The 18,534-nt window shown below is 57.7% G+C and overlaps 1 protein-coding gene across 1 annotated transcript in view; it reads left to right on the plus strand.

The window, feature by feature from the left end:
- The window catches only part of LOC148138269 (integrin alpha-M-like), a 167,406-nt gene that overhangs the window by 116,964 nt on the left and 31,908 nt on the right, over positions 1-18,534 (plus strand). The window contains exons 19-23 of the mRNA XM_087981841.1: positions 972-1,045; positions 4,692-4,833; positions 6,305-6,415; positions 12,056-12,135; positions 15,365-15,448. Of these exons, the coding sequence (XP_087837967.1) occupies positions 972-1,045; positions 4,692-4,833; positions 6,305-6,415; positions 12,056-12,135; positions 15,365-15,448 (491 nt within the window). The remainder of the gene's footprint in view (positions 1-971; positions 1,046-4,691; positions 4,834-6,304; positions 6,416-12,055; positions 12,136-15,364; positions 15,449-18,534) is intronic.

The raw sequence follows: 18,534 nt of genomic DNA on the forward strand, positions 1-18,534 counted from the left end.
TCTGTAAACCCCCTACACCCCCTCCCTGTCTCTGTAACCCCCCTACACCCCCTCCCTATCTCTGTAACCCCCCTACACCCCCTCTCTATCTCTGTAAACCCCCTACACCCCCTCCCTATCTCTGTAACCCCCCTACACCCCCTCCCTATCTCTGTAAACCCCCTACACCCCCTCCCTGTCTCTGTAACCCCCCTACACCCCCTCCCTATCTCTGTAACCCCCCTACACCCTCTCCCTCTCTCTGTAAACCCCCTACACCCCCTCCCTATCTCTGTAACCCCCTACACCCTCTCCCTATCTCTGTAACCCCCCTACACCCCCTCCCTATCCCTGTAACCCCCTACACCCCCTCCCTATCTCTGTAACCCCCTACACCCCCTCCCTATCTCTGTAACCCCCCACACCCCCTCCCTATCTCTGTAACCCCCCTACACCCCCTCCCTGTCTCTGTAACCCCCCTACACCCCCTCCCTATCTCTGTAACCCCCCTACACCCCCTCACTATCTCTGTAGCCCCCTACACCCCCTCCCTATCTCTGTAACCCCCTACACCCCCTCCCTGTCTCTGTAACCCCCCCCCCCATGACCCTCCAGGGTCATTGCTTTCCTGTCAGACCTGCCCTGAATTCTGTCCTTTGGCCACTGATGGGTCTGGGCATTGAGTCCCGAGCCCTGTCCGCGATGTGGGGCAGCTTCGATCCTTCTTGCCTTTCAGCCCTGTCTCCCCCCCAACCCCCCCCCCCGTTCCCGGAGTACAGGACTTGAGGAAGAGGCGGAGGGACAGGATTGGGCGATGCTGTGAAATGGGACTCGGGAGGGGAGGGGGGAGATGTTGACTGCTCGCGGGGGGGGGGGGGGGGAGGGGACGTTTCGCGAGAGGTTTGGGTGGGAACGTCAAGGTGTTGGGTGCCTCTCCCTTTGCTGGTCGTCTATGGTGACCCTTGCTCCCCCTAATCTCTCTCCCCCTTCAGTTACCGTTCGAGAAGGAGTGTGGGGAAGACAACATTTGCCGTGACTACCTCAGGGTGAGACTTGCTATCGTGGGGTAGGTTTCCATTTCATGTCTACACGCCCATTACTTATCCCCCCCCCGTCCACCTCTGAGGAATTGGAGCCACCATTTTGAACCCGTTGCGTTGAGGGAGGGAGTTCCCTGATTGTCACCCTTTTGGAACGGCCAGTCCCGTTCCCGTGTCGGGAGGGGGTGGGAGGGGGGGGTGCTCGGAGGGCTATCTGCAGGGGCTGGCTTCCTCCCTGCGTCTCCTTCCCCCCTCAATTGGTGGGGGGGGGGTGGGTGGGAGACCAGGCAGGTTCGGGAGGGGTAGCCTCCACAGTAGGCCTCGCAGAGGTGGGGGGGTTGGTGGGGGGGAATGGAGGGGCTGGTTGGGGATGTGGTGCCAAACCAATTTCAGGGGCGGGAGGGGGAATGGGCGTTCTGTCCTGGACAGAGTGTTGTCGGAGCTGCCACTCCCCCCCCCCCCCCCTCACCCCATCCAGGGCGAGTGGGGAGTGTTCCATGTGCCTCCGCGATGGTGGTACCAGCTTGGGAGGGGAAGTCAGGAGAGGGAGTTACTCGCTGCAGGGTTCCCAGCCTCTGACCCTGCTCTTGTAGCCACAGGATTGATATGGGCCTGGGTCCCAGTTCAGTTTCGGCTCAATGGGGACCCCCAGGATGTTGATAGTGGGGGGAGGGATTCAGTGACGGTAACGCCATTGAACGTCAAGGGGGCGATGGTTAGATTCTCTCTCAATGGGAACCCCCAGGATGTTGATAGTGGGGGGGGGGGGATTCAGTGACGGTAACACCATTGAACGTCAAGGGGGCGATGGTTAGATTCTCTCTCAATGGGGACCCCCAGGATGTTGATAGTGGGGGAGGGGGGATTCAGTGATGGTAACGCCATTGAACATCAAGGGGGCGATGGTTAGATTCTCTCTCAATGGGGACCCCCAGGATGTTGATAGTGGGGAGGGGGGGGGGATTCAGTGATGGTAACGCCATTGAACATCAAGGGGGCGATGGTTAGATTCTCTCTCAATGGGAACCCCCAGGATGTTGATAGTGGGGGGAGGGGGAATTCAGTGACGGTAACACCATTGAACGTCAAGGGGGCGATGGTTAGATTCTCTCTCAATGGGGACCCCCAGGATGTTGATAGTGGGGAGGGGGGGGGGATTCAGTGATGGTAACGCCATTGAACATCAAGGGGGCGATGGTTAGATTCTCTCTCAATGGGAACCCCCAGGATGTTGATAGTGGGGGGAGGGGGGATTCAGTGACGGTAACACCATTGAACATCAAGGGGGGGGGGCGATGGTTAGATTCTCTCTTGTCCGAGATGATCATTCCCTGGCATGTGTGTGACGCCGATCGTCAGCTATTTGTCAGCCCAAGCCTGGATATTGTCCGGGTCTCGCTGCATTCGGACGCGGACTGTTTGAGTCGGTTAGCGCTTGGGTCGGTTCGTGAGAAGAGTTGAATCTGACCGTGCTGTCTGAAGTGTCGAAGCCTACAGCTTTGTCACAGGTTCGTGGGGTCCGGCAGGAAGCAGGTGTCCTGTTGACTGCGTCTAACAGAAAACACAACTGAAAAACAGGGTGGGGGGCGGAGGGAGGGTGCGTCAACCGTTTTGAACACTCTAAAGTGATGCCAGGCCACAGATAGGGCAGTAAGTTTCCCCCCTTGATGGAGGGGAGCAATACTCAGGAGGGGGGGTGGGGGGGCATAGAACTGAAGGCAATCTGATGAAGGTAAGATGCAGGGCGCTAGTAGAGTTGAGTCGAGAGTGGAAAAGCATAGCAGGTCAGGCAGCATCCGAGCAGGAGGAAAACCCACGTTATAGGCCCTTCGTCAGGAAGGGCGATGAAGGGTTTCTGCCTGAAACGTCCGATTCTCCTTCTCCTCGGATGCTGCTGCCTGACCCCGTTGCGCTTTTCCAGCGCCCGCACCCTCGACTCTGAGCTCCAGCAGCTGCGGCCCTGGCTTTCTGCCCGTAGGGTGGCGTCGATTTATTTGCCGTTTCTACCACACACAACTGATGCAGTTAAAAAAAAAAAAAAAAAGTGAGACAGCGATGCCCTTGGCACCCGTGGACGGCTCAAGCTATACGCTCGTACCCAGCGTAAAGTGGGTAAGGCGGGCTAAGTGACAGAAGAATAATAAATAATAGACACTGTTCCAGTAGCAGTTCGAAGTCGTGCAAAGCATTTCGGATGGGGAAAAGAGTACGATCATACTGTGTTAAGGAGCCTAATGGCTTGGAGGTAGAAACTGTTGCACAGTGATGGGTGGCACAGTAGTTAGCACTGCTGCCTCACAGCGCCAGAGACCCGGGTTCAATTCCCGCCTCGGGGCGACTGACTGTGTGGAGTTTGCACGTTCTCCCCGTGTCTGCGTGGGTTTGCTCCGGTTTCCTCACACAGTCCAAAGATGTGCAGGGTCAGGGGAATTGGCCACGCTAAATTGCCCCATAGTGTTAGGTTAAAGGGGTAAATGTAGGGGTATGGGTTGGTGGCGGGTCGGTGTGGACTTGTTGGGCCGAAGGGCCTGTTTCCACACTGTAAGTAATCTAATCAGTGTGGCCGCGAGAGACAGAACGCTCCGGTGTCTTCTGCCAGACGCCAGGGGTTTGAGTGAGGAGTGTGTTGTGGGGGGAGGGGGGCTCCCACGACACTCTCTGCCTTCCGGATGCAGCGTCTGGTGTAAATGCCGATAAGGGAGGGGAGGAGAGGCCCCGGCCATCCCCTCGGCTGTCCTTACGACCCAAGGTCCCCTGACGCAGGCAGCAGCTCAGGGTGACCCTCGGCGGGACCTCTGCAGGACGTGGGTTGGCAGAGGGCCCCCCCCCCCCACCCGCGCTTTCAAAGCGGGCTTCCTCGGCTTGTGCAAGACATAGTGGGAGACGGGGACAAAGAACGAGTTTCCTCACCTGAGGCAGGACGTTCGGGCCATGGTCGGGGGGCGTTTGCAAAGTGGAGAAACCTTTAAAAGCCCCCCCCCCCCCCCCCCCCACCTCCCGCCCGGCAGCTGAGACAGGAAGGATTCTTTATTCGGTCACGGGATGAGGGTGTGGCCGGCTCGGCTGCGTTTACTGCCCCCCTGGAGGGCAGTTAAGGGTCACTCACCTGGCTGCAGGTGGGTCTGGAGTCACGTGTAGGCCGGGCCAGGTAAGGATGGACGCTTCCAACCCTGGCTGGAATCAGGGATGGGGGTTTTTTTTTGTGTGTGTGGACGGCACGGTGGCACAGTGGTTAGCACTGCTGCCTCACAGCGCCAGGGAACCCGGGTTCAATTCCCGCCTCGGGGCGACTGACTGTGTGGAGTTTGCACGTTCTCCCCGTGTCTGCGTGGGTTTCCTCCGGGTGCTCCGGTTTCCTCCCACAGTCACAAAGATGTGCAGGGTCAGGTGAATTGGCCATGCTAAATTGCCCGTAGTGTTAGGTAAAGGGGTAAATGTAGGGGTATGGGTGGGTTGCGCTTCGGCGGGGCGGTGTGGACTTGTTGGGCCGAAGGGCCTGTTTCCACACTGTAAGTAACCGAATCTAATCGAATCGAAATCCCCAACAACCGATTCGCGAACATCATTAGACTCATAATCCCGGATTTTTATGTTCTTTTCCCCTTTTCCATCGAATTTGAAATGTCGCCGTGGTCGGGGTTCATTGGCCGGTGTGATTCTGTCCCCTCACAGGGCCCAGTTCATCGTGGTTGGCAGTTACTCCACTCTCACCCTGGACGTCACGCTCCAAAACGCCGATGAGAATTCCTACTTCACCGTGGTGACCTACCGGGTTCCCACCGGCCTGACTTTCAGGAAAACGTCCATCATTTCGGTAAGAGGGGAGGGGTGGGGTGGGGGGGGGTTGGAAGGCCAACCCCAGACATGCCCAGGGAATGGGAATGATCCCGCAGATTGCAGAATGAGGCCACTCGTCCACTTGTAGCCCACCTCCCCCCCCCGAACGCCCACCTCTTGACATTTCCTCCCGAAACCCCTACGCGCCAACCAATCGCCCCTTGTCATCGAACCTGACGTTTCCGGGCGCACGCCCGAATACTCGCAGCTTTCTTCAACCCCTTGTCTTGATCACTTCAAAGCCGAAAACCTCCCCCCCCCACCGACCCGCCCGCCAACTTTCAGCCCAAGCAGTCCATGCCAACCTCAATCCCAAACTAAGCTAGTCCCACCTGCCTGGTCCTTATCCCTCCAAACCTTTCCGATCCACGGATTTATCCAAATGTCTTTTAAACCTTGTAACTGTGTGCTCCCACTGGAAGATCATTCCTCACGGTGAATGTGTTAACAAAAAAAATTGCCCTTCGTGTCATCTTTAACTCTTTCTCCTCCCCCCCCCCCCCCACCGCCCGACAGAACAGACACCAGCCTTTTACCCTATCCAAGCCCCTGATGATTTTATAAACCTCTATGGGTTACCCCCTCGACCTCCTAAACTCCAGTGAAAGAAATCTCAGCCTCTCCCTATATCTCAAACCCCCCCCCCCCATCCCACTCCGTTCCTAGCAACCCCCTGGTAAATCTCTCCTGAACTCTCTCCGGGTTAGTGACTGGGCGACCAGAACTGGACACAGTGCTCCAGAAGAGGCCTCACCAACATCCTGTACGACCTCAACGTGACGTCCCAACTCCTCGGCCCAAAGGTTTCCGCAACGAGGGGCAAGTGTGCCAAACGCAAACTCAACCACCCTGTGACGCAAACTTCAAAGAAATGTGTACCTGAACCCCCCCCGAGCTCTCTCTCTCTCTGTGTCCTACAACGCTTACCCAGGGCCCGACGTTGAGCTGTAAAAATCCTGCCCTTGGCTGAGTGACATCGTGTTTATCCAACGCCATCTGCCACTTCTCAACCCATCGACCCAATCTTTGTAACCTTAGATAACCTCCTTCACCTCTCATCCAAATTGTTTACTTAGCATTTACCTCCTGAGAGACCTCCACCCCCCCCCCCCCACCTCCACCCCCACCACCCACCCCTTCTCTCCAACTCAGCACCTACAATCATTGACGTCCCACATCCATTACAGGCGTCAACACTGTGTCAGATTAGGGGGGGCTTTTCCTAACGTTTCACGTCCAGGGCGGGTGGTGAGGAGGCCGGTGTGGGGTGAGGGAGGGGGGAGGGGGGGGGGGGGGGGTTGGATGTGGGGGATTTCTCCCTGAATCCACGTGACGAGGGGGTGTCGTTCCCCCCTTCCCCCCGATGATAGAATGTTGACAGCCTCCTTTTCCCTTGTCTCCCGCCTCCCCTCCCCTCCCCCCCCCCCCCCACCCCCCACCACCCCCAGTCCAAGCGCAGGGCACACATCGAATGTGACGACTCCAAGAATAGCAAGTACGCGGCGGTGGGCATCGTAACCTGTGACGTCAACCACCCCATTTTCCGCAGTAACAGCACGGTGAGTCAGCGAGCAGGACAGAGGCCTGGGCGGTGTTGCTGAACAAAGAGCCTCTACCTCCAAGTGCAGGCTCATAGCTCCTTGAAAGTGGAGTCGCAGGTAGATAGGAGAGTTTTGGAGGCGTTTGGTATAGAACATTACAGCTGAGTACAGGCCCTCGATGTTGCACCGACCTGTGGAACTGATCTGAAGCCCATCTAACCTACACGATTCCATTATCACCCATATGCCCATCCAATGACCATTGAAATGTCCTTGAGGTTGGTGAGTCTGCTACTCTTTCAGGCAAGGCGTTCCTCACCCCTACAAATCTCTGAGTTAAGATTGCTTTCCTTAATTGGTCAGTGTGTTGAGTGTAGGGGTTGGGAGGGTCACGTTGTGGCTGTATTGGTCAGTGCGTTGAGTGTAGGGGTTGGGAGGGTCACGTTGTGGCTGTATTGGTCAGTGCGTTGAGTGTAGGGGTTGGGAGGGTCACGTTGTGGCTGTATTGGTCAGTGCGTTGAGTGTAGGAGTTGGGAGGGTCACGTTGTGGCTGTATTGGTCAGTGCGTTGAGTGTAGGAGTTGGGAGGGTCACGTTGTGGCTGTATTGGTCAGTGCGTTGAGTGTAGGAGTTGGGAGGGTCACGTTGTGGCTGTATTGGTCAGTGCGTTGAGTGTAGGAGTTGGGAGGGTCACGTTGTGGCTATATTGGTCAGTGTGTTGAGTGTAGGAGTTGGGAGGGTCACGTTGTGGCTGTATTGGTCAGTGCGTTGAGTGTAGGAGTTGGGAGGGTCACGTTGTGGCTATATTGGTCAGTGTGTTGAGTGTAGGAGTTGGGAGGGTCACGTTGTGGCTGTATCGGTCAGCGTGTTGAGTGTAGGAGTTGGGAGGGTCACGTTGTGGCTGTATTGGTCAGTGTGTTGAGTGTAGGAGTTGGGAGGGTCACGTTGTGGCTGTATCGGTCAGTGCGTTGAGTGTAAGAGTTGGGAGGGTCACGTTGTGGCTGTATCGGTCAGTGTGTTGAGTGTAGGAGTTGGGAGGTCACGTTGTGGCTGTATTGGTCAGTGTGTTGAGTGTAGGGGTTGGGAGGTCACGTTGTGGCTGTATCGGTCAGTGTGTTGAGTGTAGGAGTTGGGAGGGTCACGTTGTGGCTGTATTGGTCAGTGCGTTGAGTGTAGGGGTTGGGAGGGTCACGTTGTGGCTGTATTGGTCAGTGCGTTGAGTGTAGGAGTTGGGAGGGTCACGTTGTGGCTGTATTGGTCAGTGTGTTGAGTGTAGGAGTTGGGAGGGTCACGTTGTGGCTGTATCGGTCAGTGCGTTGAGTGTAGGGGTTGGGAGGGTCACGTTGTGGCTGTATTGGTCAGTGCGTTGAGTGTAGGAGTTGGGAGGTCACGTTGTGGCTGTATTGGTCAGTGCGTTGAGTGTAGGAGTTGGGAGGTCACGTTGTGACTGTATTGGTCAGTGTGTTGAGTGTAGGAGTTGGGAGGGTCACGTTGTGGCTGTATCGGTCAGTGTGTTGAGTGTAGGAGTTGGGAGGTCACGTTGTGGCTGTATCGGTCAGTGCGTTGAGTGTAGGAGTTGGGAGGTCACGTTGTGACTGTATCGGTCAGTGCGTTGTGTGTCGGAGTTGGGAGGGTCACGTTGTGGCTGTATTGGTCAGTGCGTTGAGTGTAGGAGTTGGGAGGTCACGTTGTGGCTGTATTGGTCAGTGCGTTGAGTGTAGGAGTTGGGAGGTCACGTTGTGGCTGTATTGGTCAGTGCATTGAGTGGAGGAGTTGGGAGGGTCACGTTGTGGCTGTATTGGTCAGTGCGTTGAGTGTAGGGATTGGGAGGGTCACGTTGTGGCTGTATCGGTCAGTGCGTTGAGTGTAGGAGTTGGGAGGGTCACGTTGTGGCTGTATTGCTCATTGTGTTGAGTGTAGGAGTTGGGAGGGTCACGTTGTGGCTGTATCGGTCAGTGTGTTGAGTGTAGGAGTTGGGAGGTCACGTTGTGGCTGTATCGGTCAGTGCGTTGAGTGTAGGAGTTGGTAGGTCACGTTGTGGCTGTATTGGTCAGTGTGTTGAGTGTAGGAGTTGGGAGGGTCACGTTGTGGCTGTATAGGTCAGTGTGTTGAGTGTAGGAGTTGGGAGGGTCACGTTGTGGCTGTATCGGTCAGTGTGTTGAGTGTAGGAGTTGGGCGGGTCACGTTGTGGCTGTATTGGTCAGTGCGTTGAGTGTAGGAGTTGGGAGGGTCACATTGTGGCTGTATTGGTCAGTGTGTTGAGTGTAGGAGTTGGGAGGGTCACGTTGTGCCTGTATTGGTCAGTGTGTTGAGTGTAGGAGTTGGGAGGGTCACGTTGTGCCTGTATTGGTCAGTGTGTTGAGTGTAGGAGTTGGGAGGGTCACGTTGTGACTGTATCGGTCAGTGTGTTGAGTGTAGGAGTTGGTAGGGTCACGTTGTGGCTGTATTGGTGAGTGCGTTGAGTGTAGGAGTTGGGAGGGTCACGTTGTGGCTGTATCGGTCAGTGTGTTGAGTGTAGGAGTTGGGAGGGTCACGTTGTGGCTGTATCGGTCAGTGCGTTGAGTGTAGGAGTCGGGAGGGTCACATTGTGGCTGTATTGGTCAGTGTGTTGAGAGTAGGAGTTGGGAGGGTCACGTTGTGGCTGTATTGGTCAGTGTGTTGAGTGTAGGAGTTGGGAGGGTCACGTTGTGGCTGTATCGGTCAGTGCGTTGAGTGTAGGAGTTGGGAGGTCACGTTGTGGCTGCATTGGTCAGTGTGTTGAGTGTAGGAGTTGGGAGGGTCACGTTGTGGCTGTATCGGTCAGTGCGTTGAATGTAGGAGTTGGGAGGGTCACGTTGTGGCTGTATCGGTCAGTGCGTTGAGTGTAGGAGTTGGGAGGTCACGTTGTGGCTGTATTGGTCAGTGTGTTGAGTGTAGGAGTTGGGAGGGTCACGTTGTGGCTGTATTGGTCAGTGTGTTGAGTGTAGGAGTTGGGAGGTCACGTTGTGGTTGTATCGGTCAGTGTGTTGAGTGTAGGAGTCGGGAGGGTCACGTTGTGGCTGTATTGGTCAGTGTGTTGAGTGTAGGAGTTGGGAGGTCACGTTGTGGCTGTATTGGTCAGTGTGTTGAGTGTAGGAGTTGGGAGGGTCACGTTGTGGCTGCATTGGTCAGTGTGTTGAGTGTAGGAGTTGGGAGGGTCACGTTGTGGCTGTATCGGTCAGTGTGTTGAGTGTAGAGGTTGGGAGGGTCACGTTGTGGCTGTATCGGTCAGTGCGTTGAGTGTTGGAGTTGGAAGGGTCACGTTGTGGCTGTACAGGACATTGGTTAGGCCACTGTTGGAATATTGCGTGCAATTCTGGTCTTCTCCCTATCGGAAAGATGTTGTGAAACTTGAAACGGCTCAGAAAAGATTTACAACGATGTTGCCAGGGTTGGAGGATTTGAGTTATAGGGAGAGGCTGAACAGGCTGGGGCTGTTTTCCCTGGAGCGTTGGAGACTGAGGGGTGACCTTATAGAGGTTTACAAAATCATGAGGGGCACGGATAGGATAAATAGACAAAGTCTTTTCCCTGGGGTGGGGGAGTCCAGAACTAGAGTGTATAGGTTTATGGTGAGAGGGGAAAGATATAAAAGTGACCTAAGGGGTAACTTTTTCACACAGAGGGTGGTGCGTGTGTGGCATGAGCTGCCAGAGGATGTGGTGGAGGCTGGTACAATTGCAACATTTAAGATTCATTTGGATGGGTGTATGCATAGGAAGGGTTTGGAGGGATATGGGCCGGGTGCTGGCAGGTGGGACTAGATTGGGTTGGGATATCTGGGTCGGCATGGACAGGGTGTGTTTCTGTGGAGAAAGTGAGGTCTGCAGATGCTGGAGATCAGAGATGGAAATGTGTTGCTGGAAAAGCGCAGCAGGTCAGGCAGCATCTAGGGAACAGGAGAATCGACGTTTCGGGCATAAGCCCTTCTTCAAGGTGTGTTTCTGTGTTGTACATCTCTGTGTCTCCTTGATGGGGAGGGGGAGGGGAGATTGGGGTGGGGGGGGGGGCGGGTAGCGGAATGAGGGGGTACCCATTTCCAGTTGGGAAAGTGGGAGGGATCCCTTCAGCGGGAGGTGACAGTGTATCTTTGGGATGTCCTGCCACTGGACACCCAGTGGTCCAATTTCGAGATGGGACGGAGTGCGTTCCTGTTACCATGGGAACGCAGGGGTAAGGTTCAGCGGTGGAGTTGGGGGGGGGGGGGAGGGGCGGGGGTGGAGGGAGTCAGGGAAGCATTTTTAAGTTCAGATGCAAAGGGGGCCAGTGGGACCGATTGACCGTCGCCATCTTGCTGCTCACTGGAGTTGGCGCCGCCGAGGTGGGGAGGGTGGGGGGAGCATCAGGGTCCGAATCAAACATCTCGGTTACAATCCACCCGTCTCGAAGAGCTGTGGGATTCATTTGTGGGACTTGGCTGGGCCAGCATTGAGAGCCCATCCCTGTTTGCCCCTTGAGAAGGTGGGGGTGAGCTGCCATCTTGAACCGCTGCAGTCCACCTGCTGTGGGGTGGCTCATACTGCCCTGAGGTGGGTGGGCGGGGGGGGGGGGAAGAGTTCCAGGATTTTGAACCAAAAACTTGGTATATTTCCGAGTCAGGGCTCGGAGGGGGAAGTTGCAGGGGGTGCTGTCCTTGTCCTGCTGGATGGACGCGGTCGCTGGGTTTGGAAGGCGCGGCCTCGGGGGTCTTTGGTGAATTCCTGCAGTGCACCTTGCAGATAGCACGCACCGCTGCTACTGAGCGCCGGCGGTGGAGGGAGTGCCAATCAAGCGGGTTGCTTTGCCTGCATAGTGTCGAGCATCTTGGGGTGCTGTCAGAGCCGCCCCCCCATCCACACAAGTGGGGAGTCTTCCAGCACACTCCTCACTTGTGACTTGCCGATAGACTTTGGGGTGTCAGGAGGCGAGTCATTTGCTGCATGTGTGCCCCAGTCTCTGGCCTGCTCTCGTAGCCATCGTGTTCATGTGGTGAGTTCAGTTGAGTTTCTGGTTAACGGCAACAGTGGGGGGAATTCGGTGATGGTGATACCGTTGAAGGTCGGGGCACAGAGGTTTAAGAGAGTGGACTCTGAGCTCAGGAACCCAGGCAGCTGAAGGGCTTATGCCCGAAACATTGATTCAAGCTGAGGGGCAACTTTTTCCACGCAGAGGCTGGTGCGTGTGTGGAATGAGCTGCCGGAGGAAGTGGTGGAGGCTGGTACAGTGACAGCATTGAAAAGGCATCTGGATGGGGGAACGTGGATAGGAAGGGTTTGGAGGGTTCTGGGCGCCAAGGGCTGGAAAATGATCATAATGAGGTCAGGCAGGCCAGACCTCATCGAATAGGAGCTCCCCCTGACTTGGGCCTGTTGACCTGGTCCAATCGGGGAGCCCCGGCTGACAGAGGCGAAAACGGGAGGGTCAGGGGTTCTGTTCACTCCGAGAGCCGGCACCGAGGGAGGCTGGAGCGGTCTCCCAGCTCTCCCCCGCGCGGCAATTAAAGGGTGATCTGGTGTGACGGGAGACCGGCCTTAGGGGAGTCACTCAAGCCGGCAGCGCAGGGATCGCGGAGGGGGTGGTGGTTACAGAGAGAGAGAGAGAGAGAGGAGGAGGAGGGGGTGCAGGGGCTGGAGGTGTTCGCTCACTCTGTCTCCCCTCCCAGATTCGATTCAACACGACATTTGACGTCGCGTCGGACGTGGAGTGGAAGTCGAGCGAGGAAATCAGCATCAACACCACCAGGTAGTCCCATTTTGGTTTCCCGGGTGCATACAATTTTCAGTGTTGCCAGGAAGGTAGCCCCGCGCGGCCTCAGGACCAGGAAAAGGCAAATCCTGACGGGAAATCAGCGAATGCGCACCTCACTCCCTTAAATGCTGGCGGGCTCTCTCTCTCTCTCTCTCCACTGTCGGAGAAATTAGCCCAAGAAGATTAGCGATCACAAAGCGCAGTTCGAGGGTCAAATTAACAAAGACTTTATGCGTACGCAGAAGACAAATTGACAGTATCAGTGAGCTATAGGTGGCTCAGCGGATGTTCTGTCTCTCTGCAGGTAGCGGGGGGGTGGGGAATGTCTCTCGAGAAACAGTAAGGTGCTTCCATTGTTCCTGTCCTGGGTTTTTGAACGGGGGTGAACAGAGTTAAAGAAATCACACAGGTTATAGCCGAACGGGTTTCATTGGAAGGATGAAGGAGCGGTGCTCCGAAAGCGAGTGCTTCCAGTTAAACCTGTTGGACTCTAACCTGGTGTTGTGGGATTTGTAATCCTGTCCTGGGGGAGCAGGGTCCTTTGGTGTGACCTTTCATTGATATTGTTGTGCCCTCAGGGCGTTGGGAGAACTGGGTTGACCTGGTATTGTTAGTGGGTGTTGGGAAGTTTATTCCCTTGTCGGCCAGCGTTGTCTAGTTTCACTTTGTGGGGTCACTGCTGAGGCATTCTGGACGTTTCTGGTAGAGTTGGGCCTGTCTTGCTTTCCTGTGACCTGTTGCGGGCCTGCTAATGGGTAGGCGGGCTGGCAGATCTTTGCCCACAGACACACAGGCTTGAACAGGAGGTGGGGCAGGTAGATATAGTACCCTTCCACAGGGCCTCTGCCTGGACCGAGTTGTACTCAGCCTGGATGAGAACCAGGGATGGTCATACGCAAGTCCCATGTTCATCAATGCTGAAGGTCTGTGCTGTGGGAGCCCCGCACTGTGGGAGGGTCAGCGCTGAGGGAGCCCCGCACTGTGGGAGGGTCAGCGCTGAGGGAGCCCCGCACTGTGGGAGGGTCAGCGCTGAGGGAGCCCCGCACTGTGGGAGGGTCAGCGCTGAGGGAGCCCCGCACTGTGGGAGGGTCAGCGCTGAGGGAGCCCCGCACTGTGGGAGGGTCAGTCCTGAGGGAGCCCCGCACTGTGGGAGGGTCAGCGCTGAGGGAGCCCCGCACTGTGGGAGGGTCAGCGCTGAGGGAGCACCGCACTTTGGGAGGGTCAGTGCCGAGGGAGCCCCGCACTGTGGGAGGGTCAGTGCTGAGGGATCCCCGCACTGTGGGAGGGTCAGTGCTGAGGGAGCCCCGCACTGTGGGGAGGGTCAGCGGTGAGGGAGCTCCGCACTGTGGGGAGGGTCAGCGGTGAGGGAGCTCCGCACTGTGGGAGGGTCAGTGCTGAGGGAGCCCCGCACTGTGGGAGGGTCAGTGCTGAGGGAGCCCCGCACTGTGGGAGGGTCAGTACTGAGGGAGCCCCGCACTGTGGGAGGGTCAGCACCGAGGGAGCCCCGCACTGTCGGAGGGTCAGTGCCGAGGGAGCCCCGCACTGTCGGAGGGTCAGTGCTGAGGGAGCCCCGCACTGTGGGAGGGTCAGTGCTGAGGGAGCCCCGCACTGTCGGAGGGTCAGTGCTGAGGGAGCCCCGCACTGTGGGAGGGTCAGTGCTGAGGGAGCCCCGCACTGTGGGAGGGTCAGTGCTGAGGGAGCCCCGCACTGTCGGAGGGTCAGTGCTGAGGGAGCCCCGCACTGTGGGAGGGTCAGTGCTGAGGGAGCCCCGCACTGTGGGAGGGTCAGCGCTGAGGGAGCCCCGCACTGTGGGAGGGTCAGTGCTGAGGGAGCCCCGCACTGTGGGAGGGTCAGTGCTGAGGGAGCCCCGCACTGTGGGAGGGTCAGTGCTGAGGGAGCCCCGCACTGTGGGGAGGGTCAGTGCTGAGGGAGCCCCGCACTGTGGGAGGGTCAGTGCTGAGGGAGCCCCACACTGTGGGAGGGTCGGTGCTGAGGGAGCCCCGCACTGTCGGAGGGTCAGCGCTGAGGGAGCCCCGCACTATGGGAGGGTCAGTGCTGAGGGAGCCCCGCACTGTGGGAGGGTCAGTGCCGAGGGAGCCCCGCACTGTGGGAGGGTCAGCGCTGAGGGAGCCCCGCACTGTGGGAGGGTCAGTGCTGAGGGAGCCCCGCACTGTGGGAGGGTCAGCGCTGAGGGAGCCCCGCACTGTGGGAGGGTCAGTGCTGAGGGAGCCCCGCACTGTGGGAGGGTCAGCGCTGAGGGAGCCCGGCACTGTGGGAGGGTCAGCGGTGAGGGAGCTCCGCACTGTGGGAGGGTCAGTGCTGAGGGAGCCCCGCACTGTGGGAGGGTCAGTGCTGAGGGAGCCCCGCACTGTGGGAGGGTCAGTGCTGAGGGAGCCCCGCACTGTGGGAGGGTCAGTGCTGAGGGAGCCCCGCACTGTGGGAGGGTCAGCGCTGAGGGAGCCCCGCACTGTGGGAGGGTCAGTGCTGAGGGAGTCCCGCACTGTCGAAGGGTCAGCGCTGAGGGAGCCCCGCACTGTGGGAGGGTCAGTGCTGAGGGGGCCCCGCACTGTGGGAGGGTCAGCGCTGAGGGAGCCCCGCACTGTGGGAGGGTCAGTGCTGAGGGAGCCCCGCACTGTGGGAGGGTCAGCGCTGAGGGAGCCCCGCACTGTGGGAGGGTCAGTGCTGAGGGAGCCCCTCACTGTGGGAGGGTCAGTGCTGAGGGAGCCCCGCACTGTGGGACGGTCAGTGCTGAGGGAGCCCCGCACTGTGGGAGGGTCAGTGCTGAGGGAGCCCCGCACTGTGGGAGGGTCAGCGCCGAGGGAGCCCCGCACTGTGGGAGGGTCAGTGCTGAGGGAGCCCCGCACTGTGGGAGGGTCAGCGCTGAGGGAGCCCCGCACTGTGGGAGGGTCAGTGCTGAGGGAGCCCCGCACTGTGGGAGGGTCAGTGCTGAGGGAGCCCCTCACTGTGGGAGGGTCAGCGCTGAGGGAGCCCCGCACTGTGGGAGGGTCAGTGCTGAGGGAGCCCCGCACTGTGGGAGGGTCAGTGCTGAGGGAGCCCCGCACTGTGGGAGGGTCAGTGCCGAGGGAGCCCCGCACTGTGGGAGGGTCAGTGCTGAGGGAGCCTCGCACTGTGGGAGGGTCAGTGCTGAGGGAGCCCCTCACTGTGGGAGGGTCAGCGCTGAGGGAGCTCCTATTGAAGAATTGACCAACCCTTGTTTTTGCAGTGACAATGATCAGCGAAATATGATCGACAGCTTTGTTGCCAGGACAATTGGAGTAAAATACGAGGTGAACGTGATTATCAAAGGGTGAGACACTTTCCAGCTCACTTTACTTTGGACATACTCACAGACAAGTTCATATTAACATGTATGGCAAGTACTACTGCACATCATGTACACAGGAGCCAGAACAGGATGGGGGAGGCGGGGGAGATGAGACAGTGTATCTAACACACCCCGGTCCCAGAGAGAGAGGGAGGGGAAAGGACAGTGTATCTAACACACCCCGGTCCCAGAGAGAGAGGGGGGAAAGGACAGTGTATCTAACACACCCCGGTCACAGAGAGAGAGAGGGGGGAAAGGACAGTGTATCTAACACACCCCGGTCCCAGAGAGAGAGAGAGGGGAAAGGACAGTGTATCTAACACACCCCGGTCCCAGAGAGAGAGGGGGAAAGGACAGTGTATCTAACACACCCCGGTCCCAGAGAGAGAGAGGGGGGAAAGGACAGTGTATCTAACACACCCCGGTCCCAGAGAGAGAGAGAGGGGGGAAAGGACAGTGTATCTAACACACCCCGGTCCCAGAGAGAGAGAGGGGGGAAAGGACAGTGTATCTGACACACCCCGGTCCCAGAGAGAGAGAGAGAGGGGGGAAAGGACAGTGTATCTAACACACCCCGGTCCCAGAGAGAGAGGGGGGAAAGGACAGTGTATCTAACACACCCCGGTCCCAGAGGGAGAGAGAGGGGGGAAAGGACAGTGTATCTAACACACCCAGGTCCCAGAGAGAGAGAGAGGGGAAAGGACAGTGTATCTAACACACCCAGGTCCCAGAGAGAGAGAGAGGGGGGGAAAGGACAGTGTATCTAACACACCCCGGTCCCAGAGAGAGGGGGGAAAGGACAGTGTATCTAACACTCCCCGGTCCCAGAGAGAGGGGGGAAAGGACAGTGTATCTAACACACCCCGGTCCCAGAGAGAGAGAGGGGGGAAAGGACAGTGTATCTAACACACCCCGGTCCCAGAGAGAGAGAGGGGTGAAAGGACAGTGTATCTAACACACCCCGGTCCCAGAGAGAGAGAGGGGGGGGGGAAGGACAGTGTATCTAACACACCCCGGTCCCAGAGAGAGAGAGGGGGGAAAGGACAGTGTATCTAACACACCCCGGTCCCAGAGAGAGAGAGGGGGGAAAGGACAGTGTATCTAACACACCCCGGTCCCAGAGAGAGAGAGGGGGGAAAGGACAGTGTATCTAACACACCCCGGTCCCAGAGAGAGAGAGAGGGGGGAAAGGACAGTGTATCTAACACACCCCGGTCCCAGAGAGAGAGAGAGAGGGGGGAAAGGACAGTGTATCTGACACACCCCGGTCCCAGGGAGAGAGGGGGGAAAGGACAGTGTATCTAACACACCCCGGTCCCAGAGAGAGAGAGGGGGGAAAGGACAGTGTATCTAACACACCCCGGTCCCAGAGAGAGAGAGGGGAGAAAGGACAGTGTATCTAACACACCCCGGTCCCAGAGAGGGGGGAAAGGACAGTGTATCTAACACACCCCAGTCCCAGAGAGAGAGGGGGGAAAGGACAGTGTATCTAACACACCCTGGTCCCAGAGAGAGATGGGGGAAAGGACAGTGTATCTAACACACCCCGGTCCCAGAGAGAGAGGGGGGAAAGGACAGTGTATCTAACACACCCCAGTCCCAGAGAGAGAGAGAGGGGAAAGGACAGTGTATCTAACACACCGCGGTCCCAGAGAGAGAGGGGGGGGGAAAGGACAGTGTATCTAACACACCCCGGTCCCAGAGAGAGAGGGGGGAAAGGACAGTGTATCTAACACACCCCGGTCCCAGAGAGAGAGGGGGGAAAGGACAGTGTATCTAACACACCCCAGTCCCAGAGAGAGAGGGGGGGGAAAGGACAGTGTATCTAACACACCCCGGTCCCAGAGAGAGAGGGGGGGGAAAGGACAGTGTATCTAACACACCCCGGTCCCAGAGAGGGGGGGGAAAGGACAGTGTATCTAACACACCCCGGTCCCAGAGAGAGGGGGGGGGGAAAGGACAGTGTATCTAACACACCCCGGTCCCAGAGAGAGAGGGGGGAAAGGACAGTGTATCTAACACACCCCGGTCCCAGAGAGAGAGAGGGGGGGAAAGGACAGTGTATCTAACACACCCCGGTCCCAGAGAGGGGGGGGAAAGGACAGTGTATCTAACACACCCCGGTCCCAGAGAGAGAGAGGGGGGAAAGGACAGTGTATCTAACACACCCCGGTCCCAGAGAGAGAGGGGGGAAAGGACAGTGTATCTAACACACCCCGGTCCCAGAGAGAGAGAGAGGGGGGAAAGGACAGTGTATCTAACACACCCCGGTCCCAGAGAGAGAGAGAGGGGAAAGGACAGTGTATCTAACACACCCCGGTCCAAGAGAGAGAGGGGGGAAAGGACAGTGTATCTAACACACCCCGGTCCCAGAGAGAGAGGGGGGAAAGGACAGTGTATCTAACACACACCGGTCCCAGAGAGAGAGGGGGGAAAGGACAGTGTATCTAACACACCCCGGTCCCAGAGAGAGAGAGGGGTGAAAGGACAGTGTATCTAACACACCCCGGTCCCAGAGAGAGAGAGGGGGGAAAGGACAGTGTATCTAACACACCCCGGTCCCAGAGAGAGAGGGGGGAAAGGACAGTGTATCTAACACACCCCGGTCCCAGAGAGAGAGGGGGGAAAGGACAGTGTATCTAACACACCCCGGTCCCAGAGAGAGAGGGGGGAAAGGACAGTGTATCTAACACACCCCAGTCCCAGGGAGAGACGGGGGAAAGGACAGTGTATCTAACACACCCCGGTCCCAGAGAGAGAGAGGGGAAAGGACAGTGTATCTAACACACCCCAGTCCCAGAGAGAGGGGGGAAAGGACAGTGTATCTAACACACCCCGGTCCCAGAGAGAGAGAGGGGGGAAAGGACAGTGTATCTAACACAACCTGGTCCCAGAGAGAGAGGGGGGAAAAGGACAGTGTATCTAACACACCCCGGTCCCAGAGAGAGAGGGGGGGGAAAGGACAGTGTATCTAACACACCCCGGTCCCAGAGAGAGAGAGGGGGGAAAGGACAGTGTATCTAACACACCCCGGTCCCAGAGAGAGAGAGGGGAAAGGACAGTGTATC

Source organism: Chiloscyllium plagiosum, unplaced genomic scaffold (assembly GCF_037043375.1).
Source record: "Chiloscyllium plagiosum isolate Xiang-an unplaced genomic scaffold, Cpla_swu_hap1 HiC_scaffold_41, whole genome shotgun sequence".
NCBI classification, from domain to species: Eukaryota; Metazoa; Chordata; class Chondrichthyes; order Orectolobiformes; family Hemiscylliidae; genus Chiloscyllium; species Chiloscyllium plagiosum.